Source organism: Cottoperca gobio, chromosome 16 (assembly GCF_900634415.1).
Source record: "Cottoperca gobio chromosome 16, fCotGob3.1, whole genome shotgun sequence".
NCBI classification, from domain to species: domain Eukaryota; kingdom Metazoa; phylum Chordata; class Actinopteri; order Perciformes; family Bovichtidae; genus Cottoperca; species Cottoperca gobio.
Genome location: NC_041370.1, coordinates 22,425,485 through 22,439,530, shown reverse-complemented (window position 1 = coordinate 22,439,530; position 14,046 = coordinate 22,425,485). Strand labels below are relative to the sequence as shown.

At 44.0% G+C, this 14,046-nt stretch overlaps 1 protein-coding gene across 11 annotated transcripts in view; it reads right to left on the bottom strand.

Moving 5' to 3' along the window:
* vps13b (vacuolar protein sorting 13 homolog B) overlaps nucleotides 1-14,046 on the bottom strand; it is a 315,620-nt gene that overhangs the window by 160,423 nt on the left and 141,151 nt on the right. For 10 of the 11 annotated variants that reach the window (XR_003833763.1, XM_029452593.1, XM_029452596.1 and 7 more), the window contains exon 22: nucleotides 9,061-9,194. Coding sequence is in view for 10 of the 11 variants with exons in the window: in XM_029452593.1 (XP_029308453.1) it covers nucleotides 9,061-9,194 (134 nt within the window). In the remaining variant the exon portion in view is untranslated. Of the gene's footprint in view, nucleotides 1-8,719; nucleotides 8,913-9,060; nucleotides 9,195-14,046 lie in introns of those variants that run through there. The other variant, XM_029452602.1, reaches the window with a different exon arrangement.

Sequence of the window (14,046 nt, the reverse complement as noted above, 5' to 3'; positions counted from 1 at the left end):
CCCTCCCCCTTTTAATATCCTTGCAGACACTTGGTGCTGTTACCACTTCCTCTGAAGGATGGCACCTGCAACAGCAATGAACTCTGTTACACAACACTGCTGAAGCTATAAGGTCACAATCCTCTGTACTACTGCTGGGTGTTGCGTTAGTTCAGTACAACACACTTTCTTACATTGGGTGAAATCACCACAAAAGACCAAAAGCTTGACTGTTGGGAGACTACCCTTCAATATGATTTATACAGTGTGGCAATGATACTGCTGTTTGGCATAGAATCAGAGACAGAGCACAGATTGCAAATGTTGTTTGTACTTTCTTTTACACATTGCTGCCTTTCATCAGTACATCCCTGGTATGTGTGATCTGACAGCACACAGCCATCAGAGGACAGAGACTAGCAGGAACTGATATAGAGATCTGTATGTAGAATAATGCTATAGTGCTCTTTCAGTATGCACACTGACAAACACAGGATTCAGTAAAAAGGCCCGCAGCCTCAAAGAGTGAGAGTGCCAGTATTTTTGAGTGACAGCATGGTTATTTAGTAGGTGACCATTGCTTATCCTGAGACTTAGGCCGTGATCCCCTCCTCTTAGGCCTCTAAATGAACAAGGATCTTCTTACACTTTGATCTACAATCACACAGGCTCTAATTCAATCTGGATTCTGGATCAGGAAGCCAGCTTATGCTGTCAGGAGTAAATAAATACTACTAGAAAAGAGACAGAGGAACCAAAAAGCCTGAAACATTAAAAACCTGAAACATATCCATTTGAAAAGTACTTTGATTAAATAGTAAGATGCCTGAAGACATTTCTTTTCTTTGTCTATTTCTTCTTTCTCATCCCTGCCTGGCGTCACATCACAGAGTTCTAAATATGGGATTGTTCCATTTTGTTGTAGAAAGTTCTGCTCAGTTTTATTCCTGATCACTTTCCCCGCTCCATCAGATAGCGTTAAGAATCACATGTGTGGACCATGTTTCAAATCTTTCTGTCTTAATACCCCCAAAAAGCGTCCCATACTTCCATACTTCCATCCCATGCTCTTCTGAGCAGCATTGGGAGTGTATGATCTGTCTTGTGCAGTATATCTCCCTTGAGTCTTTGTAAAGATGGTTTATCTGGTTCCAGCAGAGCAGGTTCTAATAGAGAGGAAGCTGAGGGCCAAACACACTTAGGCTTTAAAAGGCTGGGGCCATGTGGAAATGGCCTATATAACCACAGGAGGCTCTTAGGATCCGCCGTGCCTCGCCAGTAAATGACAGAACAGTGAGTTAGATGGAGGACAGCCTGTCTACTCTGAAGAGCAACTTCAGCTCAGAGTACATTATTCTCAGATCATCATTCTTAGAAGTAGAGTTAAGTGTTTCAGACATTAAGTGACTTTGCAGGAAAGGTACTAAGACATGCCTTGTCTGAAAGAGAGATCTTAAATGTAGCTATCATAACTAAACAACACAAGACTATACCCAGTGCTTAAAACAAGAACACATTTGAGAACATTTCTTTTTTTTAAAGATTATTTTGATGTCTGTGTTTGATAGTGTTAGTGGAGAAAGACAGAGAAAGACACAACATGTGGGGAAAGAAAGTAGAGGAATGACATGCAGTAAACGGTCCTGTCAGCCGAGTCGAACCGGGGACGCTCTGCTCAGGCATTTGCACCCATGATGTCTGCCCTGAGCAGAGATATACTGTACCACTCTGCTATCGGTCGGCCCGAGAAAATGTCTTTGTCTTTTATATCTGAATGAGTGTGAGCTTGAGCTATATGATCCATCTTTCTCCTGTGACATGTGCTGCTTATTAAACTACAGAATGTATAAGGGAGTTCTCTCTTTTTTACTAATCTGTCCTAACTGAGCCCATAAACTTAAAACCCTGGGTCTACTTTTAAGCTGTATTATATGACTAAGATATAATGCAGTACCAATGAAGTACGTGTCTGACATTTGTCCTGTGGTGCTGTGCTGTGGTCAGATCCGCTGTTAAGACTTTGTTTTCCTATCACTGCAGGGAAGAGAAGCTTGGAGGTCCTGACTCTGTACAGATCTCAGCACAGCACAAACTCTGTAGGCCAAGATCACCTCTCTGTGGAGCGACCCCACAACATGTGAAGCACAAACACACTTACATAAAAACTTCACATTCAAGCACGTATGTGTGGACGCATTTTTCCCTCATTCTCTCCTGCAAACTCTTTTTTACAGACACACACACGCACATGCTCACACGCACGCGCACACACACACACACACACACACACACACACACACACACACACACACACACGCACAAAAGCAAGCCGCGACACACAGGATATCACCCAGAGATAGAGGGGAGGAAATTAGAAACACCCTCCCAGCATCCCGGGTGAAAACATTTGCAACTCTGGAGCAGAGAAATCTCAGTGGAGAGATCTGCAGCGAACGGAAAACACATCCCTTTGTTTTTAAAAACCTGATACCTCTCCAAATGTAATCTTCCTGTGCCTGCACCAGACGGGACACTGTGTTTCCTAAGTGGCCAGTCAGATGAACAGAAGGTCCACAGAGCAACCCCCCCCCCCCCCCCCAGTCTCTCTGGAAAACCCACCCACTGTAACCTTCTGCACATCCTCCTGCACGTCCAAAAACACATTTGAAGTAGTGAGTGTAATAGTGTAAATAGTGTCTCCCTGTAAATGAACACGATTAATGAAGATGACACTGTGCAGATGTGTGTTGTGGTGCATGGATGTACACAAATTAAGTTTTTCCTGCAACCTCAGAGAGCAGCTTTCCTCCCTAATGTCTATGAGAAAGGCATCTAAGCGTGATGCCTCCTGACAACAGATAGGCTGGGTCTCACCCACATGCCACCACAAGCAATAAGTTTGTGGCCTGGCACAGCAGCACAGCCAGGCAGCCAGCCATCCCTGTGGCCCTGCATTCCTGTCTTCTAACACTGCTTACAGAAGCTGACAAGCGCTGGAGGTCTCCCTGGCCGAGGTGGAAATCTGCAAAAATAAACGCTTTAGGTGACATGAAGGCTTTGTTTGTTTCTGCTGGCCCGGGTGTTTGTGTTAGCGGGGTGGGTTAATTACGACTTTGATCGCTGCGTTTATTGATCCAACATTGGCCTTAGGAGTGTGGCCGGCCTGGCCTGCTCACACCCCCGATCTCAAACAATCACCCCTCAACCCCCTCAGCATGGTGAGCCACTACAGATGGGGTCTCAGGGGTGGCCACGCCAAACTAGAGTTAAAGATGCACTGGGAGAGGGTGGCCATGACTGGGAGTACTGTGATGTGATAGCTGAGGTCTCGGCTCAGCAGGGCCAAGGACAATTAGGATGGGGCGGCTTAGTTTAATTGGGAATGGCGTGAATTGGACTGGGCTAAAGGTCAAGCAATAGATTATGCAAGATTCATGGTATAGCTCAGAGCTTTGATGATAGCCCTCAAATACAAAGGAATAATGGCAAACAGGTTGGCCTGTGCTTTGGTCAGATGTATGAAATCAGCTTGGCTTGGTTTATCTACAGTAGTAGTGTGGCCAGACAATTTTGCTCTGGGCCAGCTGAAGTGAGTGGAGGTGGCTGATTATGTTATGCAGTATGTTATACTAGGCCAAGTTGGATCAAATGGTGATGGACTGCAGATGAGAAGAGCTTTTATTGGCTAACTCTGGCAAATTTTCACTACTATTGATTTATGTGGTGTGACTGAACCAAGTAGGCCAAACTGGGCTGTTTTGTACCTCCGCTGATCTGATTGGACCTGTGTCTGGCATGGCTTCCTCCTCTGTCCGAAGACAAAGTGGTGTATGCAAGCCCCAACAACTTCACCAGATTCACCTCCAAACAAGCTTTCCAAAACACAATCAGAAGACCAGGGTGAAAACCGCCGTCCTTTTTCCCCTGACAATTTCTAAAACATTTCAATCTTGAAATTCTAGCTGCTGTGAGTTTTTATCCTGATGAAAATCAGTTCCAGGTCTCTAGGCCTCTGAGGTTCAAGAGGTTACAGACACAAGAGAATCCTGGTAAGCACTTTTCCAGTGCAGCCCGGTGAGAGGGTCAAATATGTGTGTGCGTCTATAATGGCTGTGAGGTCATCAGTGTATTGACACAGCAGCAGATGATGGAACGGGATTCTGGCCACACATGAGCGCTCCTGTCAACATGTGCATGCACACACGTACAGACGCATGCGAGCACGCACGCACGCACGCACGCACATAAAAGCCTATTCATTTTTCTGTGCTCTTAAACATAAACATAGCCATTTCCTATTGTGCCCCTGACGCTGTCAGAAAATACAGAATTCATCTCAGTTTCAGTCTGATCAAAAAACAAGTCCGTTTGGCAGCAGGCAACAAGGTCATCTAGCATGCAGATGTAGAAGGGCTCAAAGAAGATTAGTTTGTGAGGATGATTACAGATTCATTTAATTGCCGTTTGATTACATTATATTTATTAAAATATGCTACTAAATAGTCCTGATTTAAGTGTCTTTTACCAAACAATAGGTCCATTATAGACCTATTCATGCTGTTGCTGGGGCTTGAGGTTAATCATCATACATGTAAATGTATGCACTTACCTGAAGTTGGAATATCCACCCAAATGAATTTGATTTAATGACTCCTAGGTTTTGTACAATGACTGTCAAATTTGAAAAGTGGAAAAATGTATTCCATATATAAACATGGTGGCACACAATTAAAGTTTTAATTGCAAAACATTTTGAAATTGTGTGATCTGACAGACAGGGAGGGTGAGGTGTTGAGTGGAGGGATGATAGGATGGAGGAAGGGGGGCAGAGGATGAAGTAATGTGCCTGCAGAAGGCGCTCCAGCTAGGGGTCAGATCCTGTTCATGGAAACCATCTGGCTTGCTCGATCTGAGCCACACCAAACATACAGTACACATGATCTTACTATCTCTCTCTCTCTCTCTCTCTCTCTCTCTCTCTCTCTCTCACGCTCCTCCTGCCTCAAAACTCACCTTCTGCCCAGTTTTTCTCTTTCTTCCTCGCTTCCTAAACTGCCTGTCTCCTATCCATCACTTTACCTTTTCTACCCCACTGCCTTTTCTCCTCCTCTTCTCTCCCAAAATATATCCTACTCATTAATGCATGGCAGCTGCAGGGAGCAGTGTTACTTCATTTTTCCATGGCAACGGTCTCTCTGTTTCAGCAGATCCCATTTCAGTTTTGGTAGCAACGTGCTCCTTTGCCAGCGCTGAACACATTCATGTGTTAAATAGAAGGAATTATTGCAAAATTCCTGAAATAGAATCACCATCCTGATCACTGGCAATTATTATCAGGGCCCAGAGAGAACATGGGTGTCCCTGGGGAGAATGGGGCTGAGAAAGCGAGATGACAGGATGAAATGGGGTTAGGATGAGCAGTGGGGGAGAGGGGTACGCAGGAAATACCCTCGGGAAAAAATGCAGGGGACAGAAAAGGACCCGAGAGGTAAGAATACGAGAGGATATGTACTGTATGCAAAGAGTACGCAATGAATTTGAGCTAGAGAAGGAAATGAAGAAGGTCAGGACTCCAGGCCGAGGGCAAGTGGCCATTTGAAGATGTGCCAGGCCACTCTGGCCGGGGCGACAACTGCAGCACTGCCCTTCAGCCCTAATGTGAAGTGACTACTAAAATAACACCACCTACACATATTGTAGCCTTGCATGACCAAGAAACTTAGTTGCCTCTACAGGGAACACAACGCTGATGATCTGTGCGGTACGTAATGTCATGCAGACTCCACCATCTTGGGCCTGAGGGGCTCAGTTTGGATGGTCCGTCTCTCTGACCTCACCATGCCTGTTGCAATGGTGCAACAAAAACACTGGCTTGTTCACTCTTAGTCAATGTGTTTTTCTTCCATATACAGATTCTCAGTTAATCTTTCCAGGGGAGCATCTACACTAATCAACTACCGTTTAAGACTGTGGGAATTCACATAGCTATATGTGTAAACTGAACCATTTCTCTTCGGGCCAGCCGGCTTGTCTGTTTTCAACATTAGCCGACGGTCTGTCTTTATCATTGACAGTTCCTTAAAGAGATTAAAGGAAGTTCTCTGATGGTTTTGAATAGATTATGAATAATGTTTTGTCCATTTTCATCACAGGCCTATCATTCCTAGTGAGGTAACGGGAGAAGAGGGTGTTACAAAGTGAGATAGATAGGAATGTGCTGGATTCACAGTCACAGAGGAACCATGGCTCAGAATCATTTCTGGGGTTTGGTTGAAGCACTCAACTACAGATAGAGCGTGACACTCATGGACTCAGATAATAATCTGTGCCCTAACCACGCATGACGGGCCATCACCATGAATCAATGCTAACTGTGTCTGTCATTGAAAAAGACAAGTATGGTGAAAAGAATGATTTTAGAGCAGAAAGCTACAAATAGAAACAGTGCATGTTCTGCTTTTTCCAGCTGCTATTCTGGTTTTAGACTTTGAGTGGGATATGTGTCTAAGACATTACATAAACTACACTCAAGTATAGCGTCACACTGTAATGAAATGCACAGTGCAGTGGGACAGAATTGCTTGTGCAGATCTTTCTTGAGGTTATGCTGTTTCTTGAGGTAAGATAAGGGATGATGCAGCAAAGTACATTAGACACTTAAACATATAAAACATATTTTATTCCGTTCTATGCTTTTTGGGAACTGCTGACACTGGTGGAATTAATGACAACAGACAAAAGCTGAAAATGTAAACCTCATGTACTGTAGCTACATTATCATAGTAAAACACACACACGTATCTTAGCATCCGCGCTGGACTTCTATCCTCTTGTCTTCTGTTGTGAATCTGTAGGAAAGAATTCATGCCACAGCCACAGAGCATCATAACGGCATCTGAGACGAAGACAATTTACACAACCACCAGCTATCACGTGTCCATATTCTGTTTAAACAGCCTTAAGTGGTCTCAGCAGCCGTAGATTAATAAGTACTTTTGTAACTTTCTCTACCCCAATCCCATTCCACCACCTTCGCTCGATCCCTCTCGTTCCTCTCTATTCTGCAAAAGATGGAGAAAGCCCTGCATGCCAAATTGGGCACATATGCAGCAGAAGTGTGAGCCATTAGGTATTCTGTTTACACCACGCTAAAATAAATGGAGTGGTTTAAGTTTGGGGATATCCAAGGCCGGGGGTACCAGCTGTCGGGTCGTTCGGTTTGGTCCGCTTCCACTCCCATGTCAACAGGACAGACTGTTTCCTAATTACTGCAGCAGTACGTGGTGTGGTCCCAGTCGCACAGCCGAAGGGGACAGAGGAAAGTGGAGGCAATGACGGGCTCAGCAAACTATTAGAGGGTTGAGTTAACTTTTGTGGAAGTACTGTAAACAGCTCAATGGGCTGACATGGGACCTGGGCTCTGAAGCAGTATTTCAATTCACATGCGTCATGCCCTCTTTCATGTTTGACTGACATCGGTTTGTGTGGTCCTAGCAATAAGAATTAAGATGAATTAGGAATGGTTGTTGGACTTCTGCATCTTTGGTTATTGTTTACATGCACAAAGAAACTTGGCTACCAAGTCATATTCCAATTAAAGACTGATTTAGTTTACCTGCACTTTGAATCCTTTGGAACAGAGAATCCCTGTTGCCATGAATAAACCTGTTGTTGCGCCTGTAATGACCTGCATGCATATAAAACACACTGCTGAAAACAGAACCACGAGAAGTTGTGATCTGTGAGATGATAGTCTGTTGACATCAGCATGTAACCGTAACCCTGTCTGACTGTGTGCTGTCAAAGGATAGTTCCATGATGCAGTGATCTGTTGGATACTTAAGTAAGCCAGGCTTCTTGCTCAGGTCTCTCATCAAGAGAATATGAAAAAATGCTAAATTAATACTATCAGCAGTCATAAATGAAACCAACACATTACTGAATACAAAGATGTCATATTCCCCAATCAGTAATGTACTGAACATCATGGGTACCGTGTGTGTAGACACACGTGTGCATAAACCATGACGTTCTGTTCCTTCATCCTTCAAGAGGAGCTCTGTCAGAAAGCTGTCAGCACTTCCTGATGTGTTTCAGATGGGGCTGGTTGTGATGTGGGCTCTGCTAACTGGACCAGTCATGATGCAGCAAGCATCCACACAATGGGAGCGCTTAACTATCCAGTTAGACACTTAAACAGACGGACAGGGACATCCAACAAGCCAGCCCACCACAAAGCGACATGAGACACTACGTATGCATCTGTATGTAAAACAGGCTAATGGGCTAACAGCTAACAGAGGTCCCTGGAAGCCATATGACCACAACCACAGAGAGACTGGGCTGGGCTCAGCTAAAGCTTGGTACCTCAGAGAGAAAGAGGAGGACAGGGAGAGGGGTTAATGGTCCCTAAAGTAGATTTCGGACTGGTGTTTGGAAATGTAAAACTGCTCCCGGACGTGTGTGACAGCCAATAACTTCTGTATAAGTGCAAGTCAGAGAGCTATAAGTTGCCACTTTTGCTAATGCTTAAAGCCCAAAGATAAATGTGGTAAAGATTGGCATATATTAGGATTCAATGATTTATTATTGTCATAATAAACTATATAAAAGTAACACTGAAGGAAGAAATACAAAGGAAAACTTATTTATATTTACAAGGAATATATACAGTTTTATATATATATATATATATATATATATATATATATATATATATATATATATATATATAGTGCAAAAGGTAGTGGTATGGTAATATGCAAGACATAACAGAAGGTTCCATGTCATTTCCAAGACATCAAAAATCATTATTGATACATATGTGGGTGCTAGATTTCAAAGAATCTTATTTTAACAATGTGAATTCAGTGTGTAACTCAAAATATATTTCAGCAGGGTGTTGACTCTTGTTAACATCGGAGCTCTCAGTCCTAGTGTACACGGGACATAAAGTGAAAACGTGTATATCAAAAACAGATGAGCAACATCAAAGGACCACAATCCGAAGGGAATGGGTATCTTGTATACCTGCTCCTATACACAAGTACAACAATACTGGTAGAGAGCATAGTTTGGTACCTGTAGAGTAAGGCGTTTAACAGCATCCCAGGCCTGGGCGATGAGCTCCTTCATTCTCTCCTCTGAGGATGCCCAGGACTCCTCTGCCGTGGTGTCGGGCATCACCTTCATTGGGATGGACAGGGGACGGGATTCTGGAGAAGAAAGAAAGTACGTCAGTGCTGTGTGTACTCAGTATAAATGTGAATTCATTTTGTGATGAGGTAACCTATTTTACCACAGAGGTAACATATTATATAAAATATGGTACATGAGACTATGCACTGTCCGGCATTAATCCTTTATTTAACTCTCGTCATAATTCAGTTTTATTCATTTGTTGTACAGTATCATGTTATATGATGTTAAACTGAAACTTCATCGAGGTGACGTAATGTTGGCACTCAGGTTTCTTGTCTCCTACAGCGGAACTATGAGAACTGAGAGGAGAGAACGGGCACGCACGCACGCACGCACACACACACACACACACACACACACACAGTGTCCTAGACATGACATGTCCTAGTGTGCCTGCTGTGGTCCAGACGAAGGTCGATTGTCTACGCTGACACTCATGGCAACAGCCAAGCACACAAAGCACGCAGCAACAACCCGCCCAATTAGCCTTTGCACTAACTTTATTAACGTGAAGGTAAAAGACACCCTTAAGTGTTCAATACACACAAGAGAAGCTGAGTGTAAGAGGGAGGTGGACTGAGGGGCTGAGACAGAAGCATATAGACAGAACACACATTTTTCCAGGTTAGCCTGAGGTCTGTGGATGTTAAAGCCATCAGGGCGTCAGAGGTGAAGGAAGGGGGGTCCCTCTGAAGACACATTAAGACATATTCCATGATTTAAAGGTCTGCCTTGCTCAGCAGCTCTCTCCCACAGTTGTCATGAAACAGCGGTGATGTCACAGTACTGCCGTGCCTCCTTAGACGCCACGCTCCCAAATATCACTAAAACAGCCACATGGGTTTGCATGGCAACAAGAGTGTGTTGCCGGGGCAATGGATAAAAAGGATGGTTAGTTGTTACACTGGTTTATTGTTGCTGTGGCAACCACCCTAAAGCTTGCGGTTAGGAGAGTGTGTGTATGAGTGTATAAGGCTGAGTGACTAATGTCACAGGTGCACGTGTGTAATGGAATGTGTGGAAGTGGAGGAAACCAGACTGAAGGTCGAGACCCTCGTGTCTCGACTCTCTTACAGTATTTTCTCACACTCAACATCCAGGTGCCTCTGGCATTCAGGGACTATGAAATGGACAGATTTTGTCATGATGCCTACAATCAGTGTTGCATCGTTACGTACTACACACAGTACTTGGACAGCAATGTACATTTTGTACATATGACTACCTATATTATCTGCCTTCTCTCTCATTCTTATTCGTCAGCTACATTGTTTCAGTGAGCCTCGTACACAACCAATTCCAATGTTCATATACTTTACCACATATCCACATAGTCAGATGTCAAAAATTGACTTTGACAGGGCCGATTGGGTTTCATGGACTGTCTTTCATTGAGTAATGTGCAGAGAGTGCTGCTTAAACCGCTGTGATATCATTGGGTTGTCAATAGTGTTTTGTTGTAGAGGGCTGTGTGTGTGTTAGAGTATTCCTGTCACACTGCGTTAGAGATCTGCTTCCTGTTCAGCTCTGCAGGGGATCCATACAGACATGACAGAGCTCTGTGGCCGCTGCTCTCTGTCATGTGGCCCAGCTGTCTAGACGAGGAGACTTCACCCCAGGGACTGGACATGCTCTGTGTAAATGTGTGTTTATTTGTAAAGTACAGTGACAAAGTAGTGTATCTGCATGTGTATGTTTTTGGGTGAATGAGTCAGTGTCTGCACCCACGTTGATGGTGGAAGTGTGTGTTAGTGGGTGTGTATGATTTTAACTCTGTTGGTAGTTATCTCTGGAATTACCATAGTCTCCATACTTACGTCAGTGTCCTGGTTACCCACCCCCCCCCCCCCCCCCTACACACACACACACCCAACCCAACGGTGCCTTACCACATTGGAAAATACAAGGCTAACATTCTGTATATCCACACACACACTGCCCTGACAACACACAACAGAATAAACACTAAAACAGACCAAATGAGTTCACACATTCACCAATCATCATTGGTGAAATCTTAAAGTAAACAGAGACCTCCCTTCTGACCTTCAGAAACATCAATCCTGCTCACACACAGTTGTACCATGTCCCTCCAATTTACCAAAATAATCAATTACACACCATGACATTGTTAGCGTTAGGGTGGAGTGGACCCTGCATGACTAGAAGTTGGAGACTATCTGGCTGTGTGTGCCCATTTTGAAAATTACAACTATGATTTGTTAGAGTTTAAATGCATGATTGCGAATATGCAAGTAGGTACGCAGTGTGCCAATTTCATAATGCACAACATGTAGTGAGTATGATACATGTGTACAGTACATGTGGGCACACACACATCAGCACAGAGCCTGAAAATGGGCCAACAATTGCAGTTAGAGCAATTATCATTAAATTCAGCTTCTAACACCCTGGTCTGCTTTTACCTTCTCATTCCAAATCACTACCACCTTCAAAATGTTAATCTGAGTGGTTTTCTAGAGGAACACATCACTCTTCTTGATATTATTACTTTGTGGTCAGGCCTCAAAGGTGGTATACTTGCTGCAGTTTTCATCTAAAAACCGGTTATTGCCCTAATCCTAGAGACCTTACAGCTAACCTTCACCTGAAGTACAACAAGGAGAGAAGTCTTTATTTTTTTACTTTTGGGGTAGGCAGGACTGTGAATGTCCTTCTCAAGAGAGCGTCTGTTAGGCCAATCAGAAAGTGTGTTAAAGTACAGCATAGGCAGTAACAATGCAAGGCCAGTCTGCTCTCCGCTTTGTTTTAAATACCATTCCAGGACTCTGTTTGTTAATCCTGGGGTCATTATTTGGAATGAAACTGCCATATCTTGTTATAGTGACTTGGCGCCTGCCATTTCTGCAGGGAGGGGATAGAAAAAAAGAGAGAGGCAGGCAGGGACAGAGAATGAGAAAGACAGAGAGAACACAAGAGGTCTAAATTCAAATGAAAGAGAAATATGACAGGAGCGCCCAAAGCTCTTAAACCTGCCCAGGCCTAACAAGTCCTGAGAGTCCTCTTAAAGTGGGGTTATTCCCCCTGTCTCGTGCCATCTCAGCCATGTCCTCATTTTCACCCTCTGTTAGGCCATTAGGCTAATATGTTATTGGCCAAACTCTGACTATACACCCTTCCTCTCTCCTTTCCTACTCCGTTTTGTTCTCACTCTGTCCCACCACTCCCTCTTTCTCTATTAGTGTTCAGCTGTTGTGTGGAGCTGCCAGTCCAGTCCTATAAACATTCTAGTGTTCTGATGGTGATTATTCATCCTCTTTAAAAGCTCCATCACATCTCCCAGCAAGCGAAAGGCCCGGGTCTTTTAAGCCCACAGCCTGAGCATGTCAAGTGATCAGAGCCCCATCACAACATGTTGACTCAAAGGCGAGAAATAAATCAGTGTTGCCTCATTTAATGATGTACAACACAACAGCGCTGCGGCAGAGGAACACTGCTGTAAAATGTGAGTGTGTGTGGTGTGGCGAGGGTAAATCGCACGTACAAATGTGTAAGTCACACTCACAAACACCAACTCACTCTGATACACCCACAGATTTAACAGTCTTCACAACAACAATGGCACAACATATCCATATGTCATTCCCAAGCGGTTGAGCAAGTCAACCATAAAAACAGCCTCATTGAGGGATCTCTGCATTTCCCCATGCCGCCTGCTATCTTTCTGGTATGTTCCCTTTTACAAATGGTTTACAGTGAGTTGAAGTGTTGTATATTCTGTTACAGCTGCGTGCAGAGGCAGCAATGGGGCTCTTTAATAAACCTGCCCGCCTATTTGTTTTGGATGCAAGTCGGTGTTTATTTAAATATTTACGTAACTCCATTTGTTACGGGGTTAATGAAGCCGCCATGAAGAAAGTGGTGGTGTGGCCAGGCTGACTGAATGGGTGAGGAATGAAGGTGAGGGGGTGGCAGGAGGACTGCGTTTTAAGAGTTTTACCGTGCCCATTTATTTCTACTCTACGCATACTGCATCCATGTACACACTGCATGATCTGCTTTACAAAGTCCCCTAACCAGTCAAGGTAATTGGAGGGAAGACGTTTCAATCAGGCAGGCGGGGACAAACGGAGAAAAGCGAGAAGAGGATCACACCCGTTTCCCAGCGCAATCGTCATGACTTTCATCATCATTATGATCAGAGTTCAGCCTGATCATACACACCATCATCATCCAATCTGTACAATATGCAGTTGAGAAAAAAGAAGGCGCTTCTGCCAGCCAGACCATGACACAACATGTAAAGAATGAAAACAAAAAGACACGTCTTCTCAATGTGACACCAAGACCCTTTGAAAGGTCTCTTCGTGAAAACATCTCAACCCACTTTTTTAATCCCCTCCTGCTCCTCCGTCATCTGAACTAAGCCCCCTCCAGCCTGCACACTAATCCACGCTATGTCTGATGAACCACAACTCAACCCCAACTTCCCTCTCTGCTCCTCTCACTTCAACCTCAAAAGCCACAGCCAACATCCACAAAGCCTAATACCCTTATCATTCATGAAAGCCGAAAAAGGATACATAAGGACAAATCTGTTCCCCACAGACTGTTCTGTCTGTCCTGGAAGTTCAGGAGGGCTTTGTATGGGCTCATCAGTGTGCAGAGGCCAGAGACATTCTCATCTAGCGAGTCCCCTACAGACTACAACCATGCTTCTCTGGGGGGGCCTCCTATCTCATTATTCCTCCTTTTTCCTTGTTTTCTTTCCCCACTCCAACCATCATTACCTTGATAAATTATTGACTTTACCAGAAAAATTAAACTATATAAATAACTCCACAATGAAAATATTATCCCCTTCTGAAAAGCGCAGAGCAGCCAATAAAAACCTGCCTGACTTCC